The sequence below is a fragment of the Heloderma suspectum genome, chromosome 4 (genome assembly GCF_057233095.1).
Source record: "Heloderma suspectum isolate Gila_16-S chromosome 4, 16-S_ref, whole genome shotgun sequence".
NCBI lineage: Eukaryota > Metazoa > Chordata > Lepidosauria > Squamata > Helodermatidae > Heloderma > Heloderma suspectum.
The window spans coordinates 203,520,555-203,538,197 of NC_139461.1; the positions used below are offsets into that span (position 1 = coordinate 203,520,555).

The 17,643-nt window shown below is 44.7% G+C and overlaps 1 protein-coding gene across 1 annotated transcript in view; it reads right to left on the reverse strand.

Moving 5' to 3' along the window:
* LOC146347971 (calcium-activated chloride channel regulator 1-like) overlaps nucleotides 1–8,207 on the reverse strand; it is a 48,849-nt gene extending 40,642 nt beyond the window's left edge. The window contains exons 1-2 of the mRNA XM_084848217.1: nucleotides 8,006–8,207; nucleotides 1,500–1,640 (exon numbers count right to left, since the gene is read on the reverse strand). Of these exons, the coding sequence (XP_084704343.1) occupies nucleotides 1,500–1,640; nucleotides 8,006–8,161 (297 nt within the window). The 5' untranslated portion in view covers nucleotides 8,162–8,207. The remainder of the gene's footprint in view (nucleotides 1–1,499; nucleotides 1,641–8,005) is intronic.
* Nucleotides 8,208–17,643: the final 9,436 nt, after the last annotated feature.

Consider the following 17,643-nt stretch of genomic DNA (forward strand, 5'->3'; position numbering starts at 1 on the left):
GGATCACTGTGATGTTAAATGGCTTACCCTGAATTCGAATTGAGATCATTCTGTCATTTTTTGGATTGTATCCAAGCACTGCTTTAACCACTTGATTATTAATCATGAAGGCTACTCCATTTCTTCTGTGGTCCTCTTGTCCACAGTAGTAGATCTGGTGGTCATTTGATGTGAAGTGGCCCATTCCAGTCCATTTCAGTTCACTGACACCCAAAATGTCTATATTTAATCTTGACATCTCCCCAGTAACCACATCCAATTTGCCCTGGCTCATAGATCTTACATTCCAGGTTCCTCTGGTGTGTTTATCTTTAGAACATCAGATTTGTCGTTCATCACCAGCACCATCGGCCGCTAGCCATCCTTTCGGCTTTGAGCTAGCTGCGTCATCACATCTGGGGTAGTTGAACTTATCCTCTGTTCCTCCCCAGTAGCATTTTGACCATCTTCCGACCTGGGAGTCCCATCTTCTGATGGTATACCAACATATCTCTGGTTGTACTGATCCATTTAGTTTTCATGGCAAGAATACTGAGGTGGGTTGCCGTTTCCTTCCCCAGGGATCGTATTTAGTCAGACCTCTCTGCCATGACCTTCCCATCTTGAGTGTCCCTTCACGGTTTAGCTCATGACGTCATTGAGGTGCTCAAGCTCCAGCACCACGACAAGGTAACGATCTCCTTTGCTGAAGATGGTACACTTACCAAGATGGTAAAGGATGGTACACTCGGCTTTTCTTGCTTCATGTTTCCCTGAGGGACCAAAGCTGATTCCATGAAAATCTGGATAATACTCCAACGTGCTTCTCATTCGATTGTTATGAAGATCCCCCCCCCACAGCCCCTTGGAGGCTTCATTCAGTTGTGATGCTAATAGTAATTGCTAGAATTTGCCTAGTCCTACTTTAATTGCTAGAATTTGCCTAATCCTACTTTAAAGCTAGGGACTGCGGTGGCTTAGTGGTTAAGATGCTGAACTGCAGACTGGAAGGTCGGCAGGTCAGCAGTTCGAGACCTGAGTGCCGTGTGACGGAGTGAGCTCCCGTCTTCAGTCCCAGCTCCTGCCAACCTAGCAGTTCGAAAGCAAGAAATTGCAAGTAGATAAATAGGTACCGCCTCGGCGGGAAAGGTAACAGCGTTCCGTGCACCTCGGTGTTCAGTCATGCCGGCCACATGACCACAGAAGCGTCTTCGGACAGTGCTGGCTCTTCGGCCTAGAAACAGGGATGAGCACCGCACCCTAGAGTCGGACACGACTGGTTGGGGACACCTTTACCTTTTTACTTTAAAGCCATCATCATGTCTATTAGAAGGTTAAATTGTGTACAGCCCAGTTCTATGGACATTTGCTCAGAAGTAAGTCCCATTGTATTCAAAGGACTTTAGTTCTTCTAGTTGGTATGTATCAGATTACAGACTTATTTTGTAATTTTTGCCTCAATGTTTTTTTTTTAAAGTAGCACAAATACATTTACATTTTAAAGAATACTCAGCGCTTACCTTTTCATAAGATTCTATGGTTACTCTTTTATATTCAGATTTGGGTGTCCATGTCAAAGGTATTATAACTTTTACTGTCTTGAAATAAAACAGCTGCTTCGTAGCAACGAAGAGGTAAGTAGAAGCCTCTTTAACCATATCCTAACATGGAAAGAAAAGAAAAAGTGTATTACGTGTTTTTGAGCTGTGTTCAGCCATTGGCTAGTATTTGCATTTGGATTTTTAGAATTTGCTTTTGTGCCTTTCCCTGTCCCCCCTTCCTGAAGCTGGGGTTCAGCTGGAGGTCTTGCATGTTGCCTTCAAGATGGCTAAGGCAGGGGTGTGGCAGACACATTTCCTTGAACCCCATCTCCTAGAATCTGGTAGGCTCAGTTCACATATCTGTGTTTTGCACATATTTTTATGGATCCTCCTGTGCTTTTAACTGCAAGCTTGACATATAGAAATTTATTTAGCACGAGAAGCCATTACTAGTATAGAGAAAACTGGTGGGGGGAAAGCTGTGCCTGCTAAATTTCTATAATATCATCTGCTGTTAAAGGCCAGTTTTTGTTTGTTTTTTTAAAGGTGGTTGCCTTGTTATTAACTATGCAAGTCTTCGGTGTGTGACTCCACTGCTAGCGCGCTAGCTCTAGAGCTAGAAACCAGCCCCGTTTTCCTGATTTTTTTTTTCCACATTACTTACCAAATTAAAATTTGGGAGGAATGCACATACAGACACAACAACATAAGAAGAGTTGTGCTGGATCACAGCAAAAGCTCTACCTAGTCCAGCATTCTATTTGTACAGTAGCAACTAGATGCCCATGGGAAGCACACAAGCAGCACATACATACTGCCTCTGATACTGGAAGTAATATCAGGGCCAATATCAAAGGCAGGCATGATAGGGCACTGCCAAGGGCCCATGCCCCAACAGAGGCCCACTGGACTTCTTTCTCTTATTCACCAATGCAACCTGCTTGTTCACCTGTGTGGACCAGACAATGGTGGTGGTGAGAACAAAGAGCAAAGATACCACTGCCACCTTGCTCACTGGTTCTCTGCCTGTCAAGCAAGCAAGTGGTAGCAATAATGAGGAATAGGATGAGGAGCAATATCAGCAGATGGCAATGGTGGTGAGAAGTCTCATTGAGGGAGAGGGCCCTCAGACACCAGGAGCTACCTCTGGATAATATATAGCCCTCATGACTAGTAGCTATTGATAGCGTTATCCTCCAGGAATTTGCCTAATAAGGTTGTCAAAGTTGGCAGACATCTCTACATTTTTGGTGGTGAATTCCATAGTTCCTTAATAGCTTCCTTGACACTGCTTGTTAACCATGATGGTTGTTAACCTTTGGGCCTTTGTGCTACCTTTCCTGGCCTGCAGTATACATTCTAGCTGAGTTTCTGTTATGGTGGTTTTGAATAATCCCCAAGTATTTGGGAGAGATTTGACCCTCTTGAGTTTCCCTTTCATTTTTCTTTCTACCAGGTGCCTCATTTTAGAAACGTTTCCTCTTTTGAAGTCAGACATGACTGCGATGGACTTCCTTGACAATAAATTAAATTTGATAGTGCTTTGGAGAGTGGTATTGTCACTGACAATTCTTTGAAAGAGTTTGCACCATTTAAGGTTTTAGTTTGACACTATGACATTTTTGACATACAGAGTGACGCCATCTCCAGTATGCCCTTCCATGTCCTTTCTATAGAGGTTATAACCAGAGATGACTCTATCCGATTGGTTTTCTCCATTCCACCAGGTTTCCATTATGCCCATGTTCTCCTTTAAATCCAAGCACTCCAACTCTCCCATCTTGGCTTGGATACTTCTAGCGTTAGCATAGAAACACCTATACATGATGTCCCTCTACAGATGTCTCTGGTCTGTGCGTTTCCCCCCTTTTGGCTTCTTTGACTGGTTATTGTGTTTTACTGTATGCTTATAGCCTATTTCCATCCCATCCCCATTTGGGCAACTGGAAACATGTTCACCTTAGTCCCCTAGGGATGATTCAACCCAAACCAGTTATTCTCCAGCCCCTCGCAGCTTTTCCCCAGGGTATGGGTTAAAGCTGCTTTACCACCTTTTCTATATTAAGCACCAGTGGCTTGGTTTCCTGGTTTACATGGAACCTGTCCTGTTTGTACAAGCTCTTCTTGTCCCAAAATGTTCCCCATTGCCTAACAAAGCCCTCCTCCTTACACGACTGTCTCATCCACACATTGACCTGGTTTGCATGTTAAGGCAGCAAATCATGGGTTATTTGCAGAGATGGATGCCATGCACAAGCTGCTTCCACTTGGAGGTTGTCAGCATAACATGCGAACCTGGGCCACTGGGTTGTTTAGGGACTAAACAACCCAGTGGTTAACCCATGGTTTGTTGCTGGGTTAACCGCTGGGTTGTTTAGCCCCTAAACAACCAGCCATCTGGGTTTGCATGTCGCACCAACAACCTCTGATCACACCAATTGGAGGTTGTTTACAGAGAGCAGAAGTGGCTCATGTGGGGCATGTCTACCAGCAAATCATTAACCCACGATTTGCTGCCATTACATGCAAACTGTGTCATTGGAGCACGACCACTTGTGTGCTTGACCCTTGCCCTTCATGGCTTATTAAATCAAACAAGGAGGGGTTGTCCGGCTGGGTCCAGGAGGTTGTAAATTCCTCCTTGAGAGAGGGAGTGGTGCCTGCTGCTTTAAAAGAGGCAGTAATTAGACCACTCCTGAAAAAGCCTAACCTGGACCCAGAGGATGTTAACAATTATAGGCCAGTGGCCAACATCCCCTTCCTGGGCAAGGTGCTTGAGCGGGTGGTTGTAGGACAGCTCCAGGCACTCTTGAATGAAACGGATTATCTAGATCCATTTCAATCGGGCTTCAGGCCTGGTTTTGGAATGGAAACTGCCTTGGTCGCCCTGTGGGATGACCTCTGCCGGGAGAGGGACAGGGGGAGTGCGACCCTGTTGATTCTCCTGGACTTCTCAGCGGCTTTCGATACCATCGACCATGGTATCCTTCTGGATAGGTTGTCTGGGTTGGGAGTTGGAGGCACTGCACTACAGTGGTTCCGCTCCTACTTGGATGGCTGATTCCAGAAGGTGGTGCTGGGGGATTATTGCTCTGTGCCATGGCAATTGTGCCATGGGGTTCCACAGGGCTCTATTCTACCCCCCATGCTGTTTAACATCTACATGAAACCGCTGGGGGAGGTTATCCGGAGGTGTGGGCTGAGGTGCCATCAATATGCGGATGACACCCAGCTCTACCTCTCTTTCTCATCAAAACCAGGTGAGGCAGTGGCTGTTCTGAATCAGTGCCTGGGCACAGTAATGGACTGGATGAGGGCTAATAAACTGAAACTCAATCCAGACAAGACGGAGGTACTGTTAGTGGGTGGTTCGTCTGCCCGGCTAGGTGATATTCAACCTGTTCTGGAGGGGGTTGCACTCCCCCTAAAGGATCAGGTTCGTAGTTTGGGGGTGCTCTTGGATCCAGAACTGTCACTTGAGGCACAGGTGAACTCAGTGGCACGGAGCACTTTTTATCAGCTTAGGCTGGTATACCAACTACGCCCTTATCTGGACAGAGATAGCCTAGCTACAGTGATCCATGCTCTGATAACTTCTCGTCTGGATTTTACTGCAATGCGTTATATGTGGGGCTGCCTTTGAAAACGGTCCGGAAACTTCAGCTGGTCCAAAATAGGGCAGCAAGATTGTTAACAGGGACTGGCCTGCGAGCTCATATTATGCCAGTACTTTTCCAGCTGCACTGGCTGCCAGTCCATTTCCGGGCCCGATTCAAAGTGCTGGTGTTAACATTCAAAGCCCTTAACGGCTTGGGGCCAGGTTACCTGAAGGATCGCCTCCTCCCATATGTGCCTGCCCGGACCTTAAGATCATCATCAGCGGCCCTTCTCCGTGAGCCCCTGCCGAAGGAAGTAAGGCGGGTGGCTACTAGGAGGAGGGCTTTCTCTGTTGTGGCACCCCGGCTCTGGAATGAGCTCCCTAGTGAGGTTCGCCTGGCGCCTACCTTGTACTCCTTTCGGCACCAGGTGAAGACCTTTTTATTTTCCCAGGCATTTTAGCTTTCTAAATTTTTATCTTTGCTGTTTTAAATCTGTATTTTAAACTCCTGTACTGCTGCTAGGTTTTATTGTGGTTGTATTGTTATATTGTGGTTTTAATGTTTTATATATTTTAAATTGTTTTATTGTGTGTTGTTTGGTTTTAGTTTTTGTGAACCGCCCAGAGAGCTTCAGCTATTGGGCGGTATAGAAATGAAATAAAATAAATAAATAAATAAATAAATAAATTGGAACTCTTCATTTTCACCTGTCTAGCTGGCCTTCTGTGTGGAACAGGTAACATTTCAAAGAAAGCTAGTGAGGATGTCCTGCCTTTCAACCTTCTACCTAGTAAGCTAAATTTAGCTTCCAGGACCTCATGACTACATTTCCCCACATCACTGGTACTAGGACCACTGAAATAAGCACATAAGAAGAGTCATGCTGGATCGGACCAAAGTTCTGCTCACACACTCCCAACCTGCTGCCAGTGGAAAGCCCAGAAGTAGGACATGAGTGCAATAACACCATTCCACTCATATTCCCCAGCAATTGGTGTAATAGGCATACAGCCTCTGATACTGGAGGTATCAGGACTAGCCATCATGACTAGTAGCCATCGATACCTTATCTCCATGAAGTTGTGTAATCTGCTTATATAAAAGCCATCCCAATTGATGGCCATCACTACACCTTGCAGTAGTGAATTCCATAGTTTAACTATGAGCTGTGTGAAGAAAAATGGTTCCCTATCCACTTTCTCCATACCATACATAATTTTATACACCTCTATCATGTCTTCCCTTTTTTCTAAGTTAAACATTTCCAGACGTTCTAACTTTTCCTCAGAGGGAAGTTCTTCCAGTGCCTTGATCATTTTGGTTGTCCTTTTCTACACCTTTTCTAAATCTACAATATCCTTTCCCCCCTTTCTTCTTCTTCTTCTTCTTCTTCTTCTTCTTCTTCTTCTTCTTCTTCTTCTTCTTCTTCTTCTTCTTCTTCCTTTTTTTGGTGCCTTGACCCAAACTCCACCCAACACTGTCTACCAGGCTGTCTAGATGGCACATGATATTTGCGACCTTTGTACCAAGCAGGCCATTCTCCATGTGGTCTAGATGCCCATCACAAATCCAGCTGTCTAATGATTGTATCTCCCAGTAGCACAAGTTCCCCCTGACCCCTGGAGGCAGATCCTTGGCATGAGAGGCATCTGTCCATTCTCTGAAGAATATGCATAGCCTAGATTAATAAAAATCTCTGGAGTGGGACATTTGTAAATTTGCCTTTCAAAGTTGGGGGAGAGGGGGGAAAGAATACACCCAAATAGTTGAGCTACTCCAGCACTAGACAGCAAGCTGAAATCTAGCACACAGAAATCATGTTCGGAGACCCTCCCTGGGTGCCACTATCATCTGAGATGATGTGGTTGGTGTGGGGAAAGGGCCCTCTTGATAGTGGCACCTTGTGGAAGACTGTCTCTAGGAAGGCTTGTTTGGTGCCTACTTTGATGTCTTTTCAGTGTCACCCTTTTTAATTTCCAAGGTCTTTTAACTCTCAGTTTTATCTGTGCTATATTATGCTGATTTAATCTGCATTTTAAAAGTTTATTGTTGTTTTATAATGATTGAATCCAGATGATGATAGCTGAACTTAGTTGAACTTAACTAAATTAGTTGAACTTAACTCAAGTCCCATTGATTTCAATAGGAACTAAGTGCACCTAATGTAGTCTGGATCCAACTCTCTATATTATTTATTTTATTTTTATTCATAGGCCAGCCTGAAAATAGTTTTTATTGAAGAGCAGCATCTACATTTTTAAAAGCAAATAAACAAATACATAAAAATACACATGTGTTCTAAGGTACCATGATTACTTTAGAAATTTGAAAGGAGTGTGTGTGTTTGTAAGTTACCCCGTCAAGTTAACCCCCAAACAGTTAACCTGCTTCCATATCACCTGCATTCCTGAAATTTGGTACACTCATAGCCCAGTACGCTCTAATTAGTAGGGAAGTCTGTAAATGGGACATCTTTACATCTAATAGTCAAAACTGCACAAAATTTACCTCAGGGTACAGGCCAGAGTTCTTTCTGACAATCCCGCCCCCCTAAAGGTGTGGGACCCCCAAAATAACCTAATGAGGCCTGGCCATGTTCAGTGGCTATGGAGAGCTGACTGAAAAGTGGGCAAGGGGGAATGGAATGGAATATCCTGGAAAAGGGTGTGGCTGACTGATTGCAACAGTGAACAGGAGCACTACATAGTGGAACATTTTGTTGCAGGTCCCACTTAAATGAACTTGTGGGGGTGGTGTGAGATTTCCTGTAGCAGCGTAGAACATTTATGGTTACAAAATTGAAGCTGAATTTTTCTAGCTTATCATAATTTGGCAAAGTCGCTAATGGCTATGCTGCCACACTATTATATTATTTAACAACCTTACCTTTATGCTGTCAATTATTTTGTTGTCTTCAGGTAACCCAGGGTTAATTGCAATAACAATGTCTTCAAATCCACCATTGTTGAGCTTTACCAGGGTGCCTGTCACTCCGTGTAGTAGCACGAACACCATTAAAATTAGCCATCGATTAAGCACCATCTTTGCTTTTGCTACTTACGCCAATCTCACTGACAGGAATAATGGCACAGAAGGGTTATTTATGCCAGGGCTTATATACGCGCACACACACACACAGAAAACCCTTGCATGTTTTATGACAGGACTTTGTTCTGTCATGAAAATCCAGCTATTTGTCAGTGTTAATACTTTCTTTTGTTATATGTTAACAACCTGAGGAATTCCTAAGAGTATAATGAATAAATCAAACCTTCATTTCCTTGTTCTGCTTTTATCATAAATACATTGCAAGCATTTCTTTAAAAGTTGAAACTAAAGTTAATCATAGCAGCAGTTTGGAATGTCAGTCAGTCAGTCAAATTTACTGCCTGTAGCCAATGGCCATTACAACAGAAATCGCAAAACAATGTATCCAGAAAAATCCACATAAAATCCCAGAGATACAAATCACCCAAATCAAAAGCATTTAAATTAAGGAATCCCCTTGGCAATTAATGCTATTGTGGGTCAGGAAAATTGCTCTTAACTTGCTTGCTGCTAATGCATGTAAGCTACCACAAAAGTAATAAATTTACCAGTCTTGGACATCTGATTTGCTTTAAAACTAAGCACACTGAACAGAAAAAAAAAAATCCACATTAATCCTACGTAATGGGACCTACTAACTGTATTATATCTGGTGGCATATCAAATCTGTAGCGAGATGAGAAAAAGTGTCATGTTGTGTAATGCTACTGAAGTTTACAGAACTGAGAAAGATTGGGAGTTTTTCTTTTGCTAATAACCAGACCCATGGAGCTTCTCTGTGGCACTCTGGGAAAGAGAGGCTGTTTAACCCTTTGCCTCCAGGCCTTTCCCCTAATCTGCTATCAGTTCTGTGAGGGGAAAAAGAGACAGGTATTGTATCTATATCTCTCTTGCCCACCCCCACCCAACATTGCTAATAGCAGCTGTTCGGCGATGGGCAATTTCTGGATTCTGACAGTCTTCAAATAGAAGCCAAACTTGGTAAATCCCCCATTTGTAGGAAACTGTGGGCAGAATCCAACAGGGTGCTTCTGCCCTACCAATTCCATTGCACAAGTAAACACCACCACCTGCGCAATGGCAATTTAACGCTGCTGGAGCAACCCCCAAAATGAGCAGAAACAAACTCACATAAGGGAGCTCCACTGACCTGCCTTGTTCCAGAAATGAGCGTTTCTGCTCATTTCAGGGCTTCCCCTAGGAAGTGCTAAATCTCCCTTGTGTAAGTGGTGGGTTCCGTTGGCATAACTGAATTGGCGGGACCTACCACTTGTAGAAGGGAATCAGGGGGGCAGAAAAGAATCAGCACGGGCGTAAGCCCTTCATTGGATTCTGCCCTCAGGTATAATTCCTGCCAGGTGATCCACATTGGTAAATATTGGGATTTGCTTTCCCATTTATGTGTATGTTAATAACTTTAAAAGCTCTGAATCCTGAAGACAACTCCTCTTAATGTCATACCGGCTCATACCTTTTCAGCATTTGGTTAATATATATATATATATATATATATATATATATATACATATATATATATGTGTGTGTGTGTGTGTGTGTTTTCTTTTTAAAGAAACCAACTTTACTATAATAGAATTAATAAGAACTTCTATATAATAGAATTAATCAACAGCTTGTATGTTAGATGTCATTGTAAGCCTTGGGTAGGAGTGCAGAGTTTATGCTTGCATGGATGCTATGGAGAGCATGACTAGGGATTATATAACTTAAGGAGCTTGAGGTCAGAATTCTTCAAGTGAGACACTTTGCACATGATGAATTTCCTATAAAGACATCACATCCATGGAAGAAATACAATGTTAAAAGGGGATGAATGAAAAAGTATTTCCCATAGGAGTCTGTGGTGGGCTGTTGTCTACATGCATGCACACTATTTTGTGGAAGCCTTTACATAGCTTTCCACTAATGGATGTAGTTCTGTGTGCTATGTAAAGATAGGATGAGGCTGCCATTCTAGAAGAGTCTTATGGCTCAGTTGCATAAGGAAGGACAAAAGCTTTTCTACACAAGGCTGTTAATCGCTATATCTACTTTTGGTTTGGCCGCAGAATTGAGATCTGAACACTATACAAAGATCTTTCCTTTCCTGTTTTTCTGCTACATAGCCTCCAGGTGGCGCTGTGCTGTAGCACAATATCACAATTAGACAAGTAGGAAAATACCTTTACTTTCGCTTTCAGAAATAATACCCCACTTTCCCCACTCTGAAAAAAACTGGGAACGTGCTCTTTAAAAAAATGAAGCAAACCTGGAGGGTCATGGCATTGTCTAAAGAACCTGTAAACAACTGTGAGTAAGGCATCATGAGTGTACAATAAATGCCTCATGTAGAAAAGCTCCAGGTTGTCCCTGGCCTAGGCAAGAATTCCTGAAGCTGCTTATGACAGTTTTCCATTTTGTTCCTTTCTTCTACCTCCCAATTCCATGTGTATTCAGTTTCTCAATATATTTCTCTTGGCTGGGGAGGGGGGGCTGCATGAGCGATTTACTCTGAGCTGGCTGCCTTTGGAGGTCATTAGGGATATAGGACATCATGGCCATCCAACAGCCACCTCAGAGCTTACCAGGGAAAAACTGGATTTCCTGAAACTGCTTAAAGTCCAATTCTTTTCCTTAAGTCGGGTTCTCTGTGGTATAGTTGTTGTGTGCCCCAACCCCTGCATTAACCTCGGGTTTGTTAGCCCTGACCAGGGGTGTGCCTTTTACCATGACACCGGTCAAGGGCCGTTTCCTGTCCCTGTGTTTCCCAGCACAAACCAATTAGTGTCTACTCAGAAGTACCTCCCATTGTGGTCAATGGGGCTTGTCCCCTGAATGCACACACCAGAGATCCCCCTCAATTGAAATAACACATTTTAAAGCACTAATTCCCTAAAGGCTGTAAAGCTCTTTCCTCAAGCTGCAATTCTCCCTTGTTTGGTTTATTGCCTTCGGAAGTAACTAATTCAGACCTTTGTTCCTGTGCAACATTGGGTTAGAAAGGGGGCTGGTTTCCCCTCCCTTTGTTTCCCCTCCCTCTTTCCCAGCACAAACATATGTGTGTCTACTCAGAAGTGAGGGGTTGTTCCCAAAATGCACACCAAGATTCCCATGAATCAAAATAACTCATTTAGAGTGCCTTAGTGTCGAAGCTTTGAAGCTTCGATTGATCGCAGCAGGGCAGCTAGAACACTGTGTTCTGGAAAGGAATGCTTATGTAAGGAAGCAAGGTTGGGGGGGGGTGAAGGAGATTGTTCCTGTCCCCCCTGTGTTTCCAAACACAAACCTATTAGTGTCTACTCAGAAGTAACTCCCGTTGTGGTGAATGAGGCTTGTCCCCTGAATGTGGGGGAGCCCCTCTTATTCTCAAAGGAGAAAGGGGGAGCCTCTCTTATTAGTTGAGCAGCCTCTGCCATTCAGATGACATTCACTCCACCACCACCACCACCCACCCGGAAGTACTTTCTGTGAAGTGACTTTTACTGGTGTGATGTACTGGCTTGTGGAGCCCTGCGTGGAGCAAAGCCAGCTCCTTGAAAAATCCAGATAAGCCACGATTGGCTTCTCCTTCCATCTCCTTCCGTTGTCGTGGAGACACCTCCCTGCCAAATGTCTTTGTTTTTTTAACCTTTTATTTTCTTTTCATTTACGCTGACATTAAGCAGGCTTACTCATGTTAGTAGCATATCAGGAACACTTTCAGCAGATACTGAGCCATTTTCTTTTGGGCATTTATTTCCTTAAGACATTTCCTTGAAGGCCATCTCCCCCTTGTCACTACATCATTCTGTACCAGACCCAAAGGCTAATATGTACAATTCCAGGTAGGAACAAGGCATCAGCACCAACCAACCTAAATTCCTACCTTGGCATGACATCCTCAGTCACATATCACTACCAACATGACCTTTAGAGTTTTTGATGTTTTGGTGCATCTGAAACTTTTCTGTCCTGGTGAAACAGCTCACTGAAGGTGGCTGTTAGGAATGACACAGGGACAGTGATGCAGTGGTCAGTTTTGAAGTGCAGGTGTTCATCAAGGCAGACCCCATAACCCCCATACCCCCAGGGAGAATCCAAACATTAAGGCAGTGGTGTTGATCCATATCAACAAATCAGTTCTAGCAGTTCTCATCTCTGCCAGGACCAGATGTTTTGTAAAGTAAATGGGTCTTAATTGCCCAGTCAAGACCAGGCCACCCCCAAACTACTTTGCATTATAATAGGGAACTATAGGTTGTTGCTGGGAAAATTCATTTCTCCCCAGCTACTGTGAGGATTGCAGCTAAGCTCCGAGGAAACGGGGAAGCTTGAGGGAGGAGGCAAATGACCTCAGCATCCCTGCTAATCAGAAAGTGCCAGTGCTGCGTCCCTGCAAGCCCAGGCTCTATTACACCACTGCACAGGGATGCTAAAGCCATGTTACCAGTGACATGGAGCTGCTGCTGAAATTGGCATCCCCCTGTTGACTTCTCCCTCCATTCATGACAGATAGTAACACTTGTTCCATGTTGTGACATCATGACATTGTTACTTCCCTACTTCCATTCCACAACATTGGCTCCTGCTGGCACATGGGGTACCTGTTTTTACACATTATGGAGGGAGATGCAGAGGGCAGCATAGGAATGCCATCTTTGGCCACATTCCCAACTAATTCACAGAGTATGATTCAGGCTGCAGTTCCAGTAAACTGAGTGAATAAATATAAGAAACGAAACAAGAGATAGGATTAGTGTCATTTATTCACTTTTAAAACTTCTGCATACTGAATAAACAAAATGGTTCAAAGGGCACCAGAAATTCTCTCTTTATCTTTATGTTCTTGAAGCAATCCTCCCATCTTTAAAATTTGCCCTTAAGTGACCAGGCACCAAAGCAGGAGCCACTCCCATGTGGGACTTTGAAATCCTTGCTGCAATGTAACACTAGGAGTCAATCTCTATATGACGGTATCAGCCGGACAAACTAAGGTGAATGACAGAGGATTCAGTGGCCACCACTGAAATACATTGGTTCCTTCCAAATGGCCATAGGAATATGTTTCAAAATGACATTTGGAGTGCTTAAACCCAGAATGATTGGTTACTTACACAGTGGATTTTAGGGGCTGTCCACAAAAATAAATGGCCACTGGAAAGCATTGGGATGAATTAGATCAGCCTTCCCCAACCTGGTGCACTCCAGATGCTTGTGGGTTTTTTTTACTATAATTCCCATCAGCCTCAGCCAGCATGGACAATGGTGAGAGATTTATTTATTACATTTTTATACTGGCCAATAGCCAAAGCTCTTTGGGAGGCGTGCGTGGCCAGGCTCCTGCCTGCCCCAGAGCTGGGAGTCCTGGTCACCAGCCCCACACCCACCCTGCACAGAGTCCCACTCCTTGGCCAACTGGTGTCCTGGCCTGGGCTGTTAACCCTTCCCACTCTCTTTTGGCAGGATGGAAGCTGTGAGAAAAGTGCCTGCTTCCTTCTTGGCTTTGAAAGGAGAGTGAGAAGGGTTAATCTCCTTCCCGCTTTCCTTCAGCAGGAAGTCATCATGACCCGAGCAGTTGTTCTTAATGGGACAAGAGCCAAGAGAGAGCTTCCCTCTTGGCTCCATTCCCATCCTGCTGCCACCGCCGCCACCCACCTCATAGGAGCAGCAGGAGGCTGCTCAATGAACAGGCAGCTCGCACACCCCCGTGGATCATGTCGCACAGCCCCTGGGGTGCATGCACCCCACTTTGGAGACGGCTGCTTTAGGAGGCATGCAACCCCCTCCAGAACAGGTTAAACATCACAGCTAGGCAGACAAACCACCCACTAAGAGTTCCTCCATCTTGTCTGGACTGAATCTCAGTTTATCGGTCCTCATCTAGCCCATTGCCACACCCAGGCACTGGTTCAGAATGCCCACTGCCTCACCTGGATTAGATGAAAAGGAGAGATAGAGCTGTGTGTCATCCACATATTGATGACACCTCAGTCCATATCTCTGGATAACCTCCCCCAGCGGTTTCACAGAAATGTTAAACAGCATGGGGGATAAAACAGAGCCCTGTGGCAGCCCATGGCATACCTGCCAAGGGACAGAGCAATAATCCCCCAGCATCACTTTCTGGAATCAGCCATCCAAGTAGGAGTGGAACCACTACAGTGCAGTACCTCCAGCTCAGATAGCCTATCCAGAAGGATACCATGGTCAATGGTACTGAAAGCCACTGAGAGGTCCAAGAGAATCAACAGGTCGCACTCCCCCTGTCTCTCTTCTGGCAAAGGTCATCCCACAGGGTCACCAAGGCAGTTTCTGTTCCAAAACCAGGTCTGAAGCCTGACTGAAATGGATCTAGATAATCTGTTTCATTCAAGAGTGCCTGGAGTTTACCAGCAACCACTTGCTCATGCACCTTGCCCAGGAAGTGGATATTAGCAACCGCCTATTGTTAACATCTTCTGTGTCCAGATCAGGCTTTTTCAGGAGTGGCCTAATTACCACCTCCCTTAAAGAGGCTGGTACCACTCCCTCTCTCAAGGAGGAGTTGATACCTTCCTGAGCCCAGCCGGTCATCCCCTCCCTATTAGATGTAATAAGCCATGACAAGCAAGGGTCAAGCACATAGCTGGTCGACTGGACTTGGCCAAGCACCTTGTCCACATCCTCAGGCCTCAACAACTGAAACTCATCCAATAAAACTGGACTAGACAGTGCTCTGGGCACCTCTACTAGTGGGGCTGCACTAACTGTGATGTCCAAGTCATGACAAATGTGAGTGCAGACTTGTCACAACGAGCTCCTGAGGGTTCCACTATCTCTCCCCTTGGCCCAGATTGCAAAAGGCCATGAACCACTTGAAAATGCTCCACTGGATGACACTGAGAAGATGAAATGCAGATGGAAAAGAACTCTATTTTTGCCACCCTCACCACCACAGAATAAGGTCTATGAGTTCTAACCTGTGCTCAGTCAGATTCAGCATGAGTCTTCCTCCACCTGTGTTCTAACAGTCTTCCCTCTTGCTTCATTACCCTCAGCCCAGGTGTACACCAAGGAGCTGCCTGGGCTCTGCTCAGAGGGAGAGGGGGCTTGGGAGCAATTGTGTCAAGAGCCTTAGTCATCTCTGCATTCCACAGAATAACCACGGCTTTGACAGGACCACCAACCATACCAGCAGGAAAACCCACCAGAGCCCTCTGGAGTCCATCAGAATCCATTAACCTCCAAGGGTGGGCCATCTTAATAGGTTGCCCACTCTTGCAGAGGGGAAAGGCTGCCGAGAATCTAAACCTTAATAGGAAGTGATCCGACCATGACAAGGGGATAAATACTAATTCCTTGACTTTCAGGTCACCATCCACCTGCCCAGTCAAGAAAACCAGATCAAGCGTGTGTGTGTTGGGCCAATTACATGTTGGGACAGCCCCATGGTTGTCATGGTGGCCATAAAGTCCTGAGCCACCCTGGATCCGATGGCCTCAGCATGGAAGTTGAAATCCTCCAGAACCATGATCCTAGGGGTCCTCAACACCGAGACCACCTCCATCAGCTCAGGCAGGGAGTCTGATGGGTAGCAGGGTGGGTGGTACACCAGCAGAATCCCTAATCTGTCTTGGGTACCCAGTGTAAGATGCAGACACTCAAGATCAGCACTCGAATGGACAGGAAACCTAACAAGGGAAATAGAATCTCTCTAGACAAGGACTCCCATCATGTCTGTAGAGATGATGGCAGTTCTCATCCAAAATATCTGGAAGTCATCATGTTGGGAAGGCTGAATTAGCTCCTGCATAAATAGATAGATGGATGGACGGACAGACGGACGGACGGACAGAGAGACAGATAGATAGGTTAGCTATTCTGAATGACTGCAAGGGAGAGCTTTTTCCTCCTTTATGTCTGTGTGTGTGCATGAAAAATAGATAAACAGATTAATTTAAATACATATTTATGTAAGGACTTCACCCGGAGGACAATTAAGTTTTATACCACTCACACCTCTGTTTTTTTCTTCTTAGAAATTTTCATCTTCCAGCTTTCCAAACTGCCACTCTTGGTATCCACTGAACATCACAGCTACTGATGAAGGCAGAAGCTGAAATTTTTAGTACTAAATATACTTTTAAATTATTCTGTTGTTGGTCTATCTTTCTTATATATTTTAACTGAAGACTTATCTTTCTTATATATTTTAACCATAGTGGATCCATAGCCTCCTTGTTGCTTTGCTGTTGTGCTGCTTTACATTTACATTATACACACACACACACACACACACACATATATTCTGACCCCACTGTGGCGTAATATTAAATGAGTTGTGACTCAGAAGAGATTTGAAGTAAACAGTTTCCATGTATATGTAGCTTTCTACAAATGAACTATAGAAATGCAGTAGATTGATCAATTCTGCACCCAGACCTCCAAGTTTATTCCCTATTGGCAAACATAAATTCCATTATATACATGACATTAAATTATATATACAATTGCCAGAACATAGTTCCTTATTTGTTCATGCAATTATTTGTTTCTTTTCTTATTCTATGAAGTGCCATGGCAAGCTATGACCACATAGTCATATATCAATGTAATGAGCTATAAAGGAAGGAGAAGGACAGACACACGCAGAGACTGGCCTTTCTGAATGGCCATAAAAATACATTGAGGTGGCTTTGCTGCTCTTTAAGTATCCAAAAATGTAGCTGTCTTCTCTATCATAGATTGACTTTTGAATGTCTATAGGATTGGCATGGGGTCCTTCATCCTAAGTTGTCTCATGATGTGTATTGTTACAGGCACCACACTTCCTCAATGGGTCTAGGGAGACCCTTCCCTCAGAAAGCAGATTACGAGGGGCAGCAAATCGTGCCCCTCCCCATCCACATCCCACGGGGCCACCCAAAGCCACCACAACCAGATTTCCACAGCTGGCTGTGGCTGCTGAGTTGGTTGCAGCTGCCGCCGCTGCCTACCCACCACAGAGCACCTGACACGCCCAATGCTTTGCTCTGAGAATCTTCAGAGTGAGGCACTGGGCAGCCACTCTGGACAGCCAGTATAATTATGCCTTGACCAAAAGAACCAGACTTCCTACTTTCTTCCTCCCTTCCTTCCTTCTTTCCACTGTTCCAACAGCCTCTCTCCCTTTCTCATAATCCCAGCCCATGAACTTACCTTCTCCTGCATACACTTTCTCTCTCTCTCTCTGACTGGATGATAAGGGGGGGGGGCAGATAAGGAAAGGAAGAAATAGAAAGAGGGAGACTGGGATAAAGGCGTAAAAGGGGAGAAGACACAGAGAGGCAGGGACACAAAAATGGGGCAGAGAAGGTGGCAAAGCTATAAGCAGGAAAGGGGCATATGTGGGGAGAGAGAAGAGAAACAAGTGACGGACTATGCCTCGCACATCCTGGCTAAGCCTCATTTCTTAATGTGCTTATTCTGGCCACAGGAGGAGGAATGAGTTTAAAAGGCACCTATGGCAGGAGACAGATGGG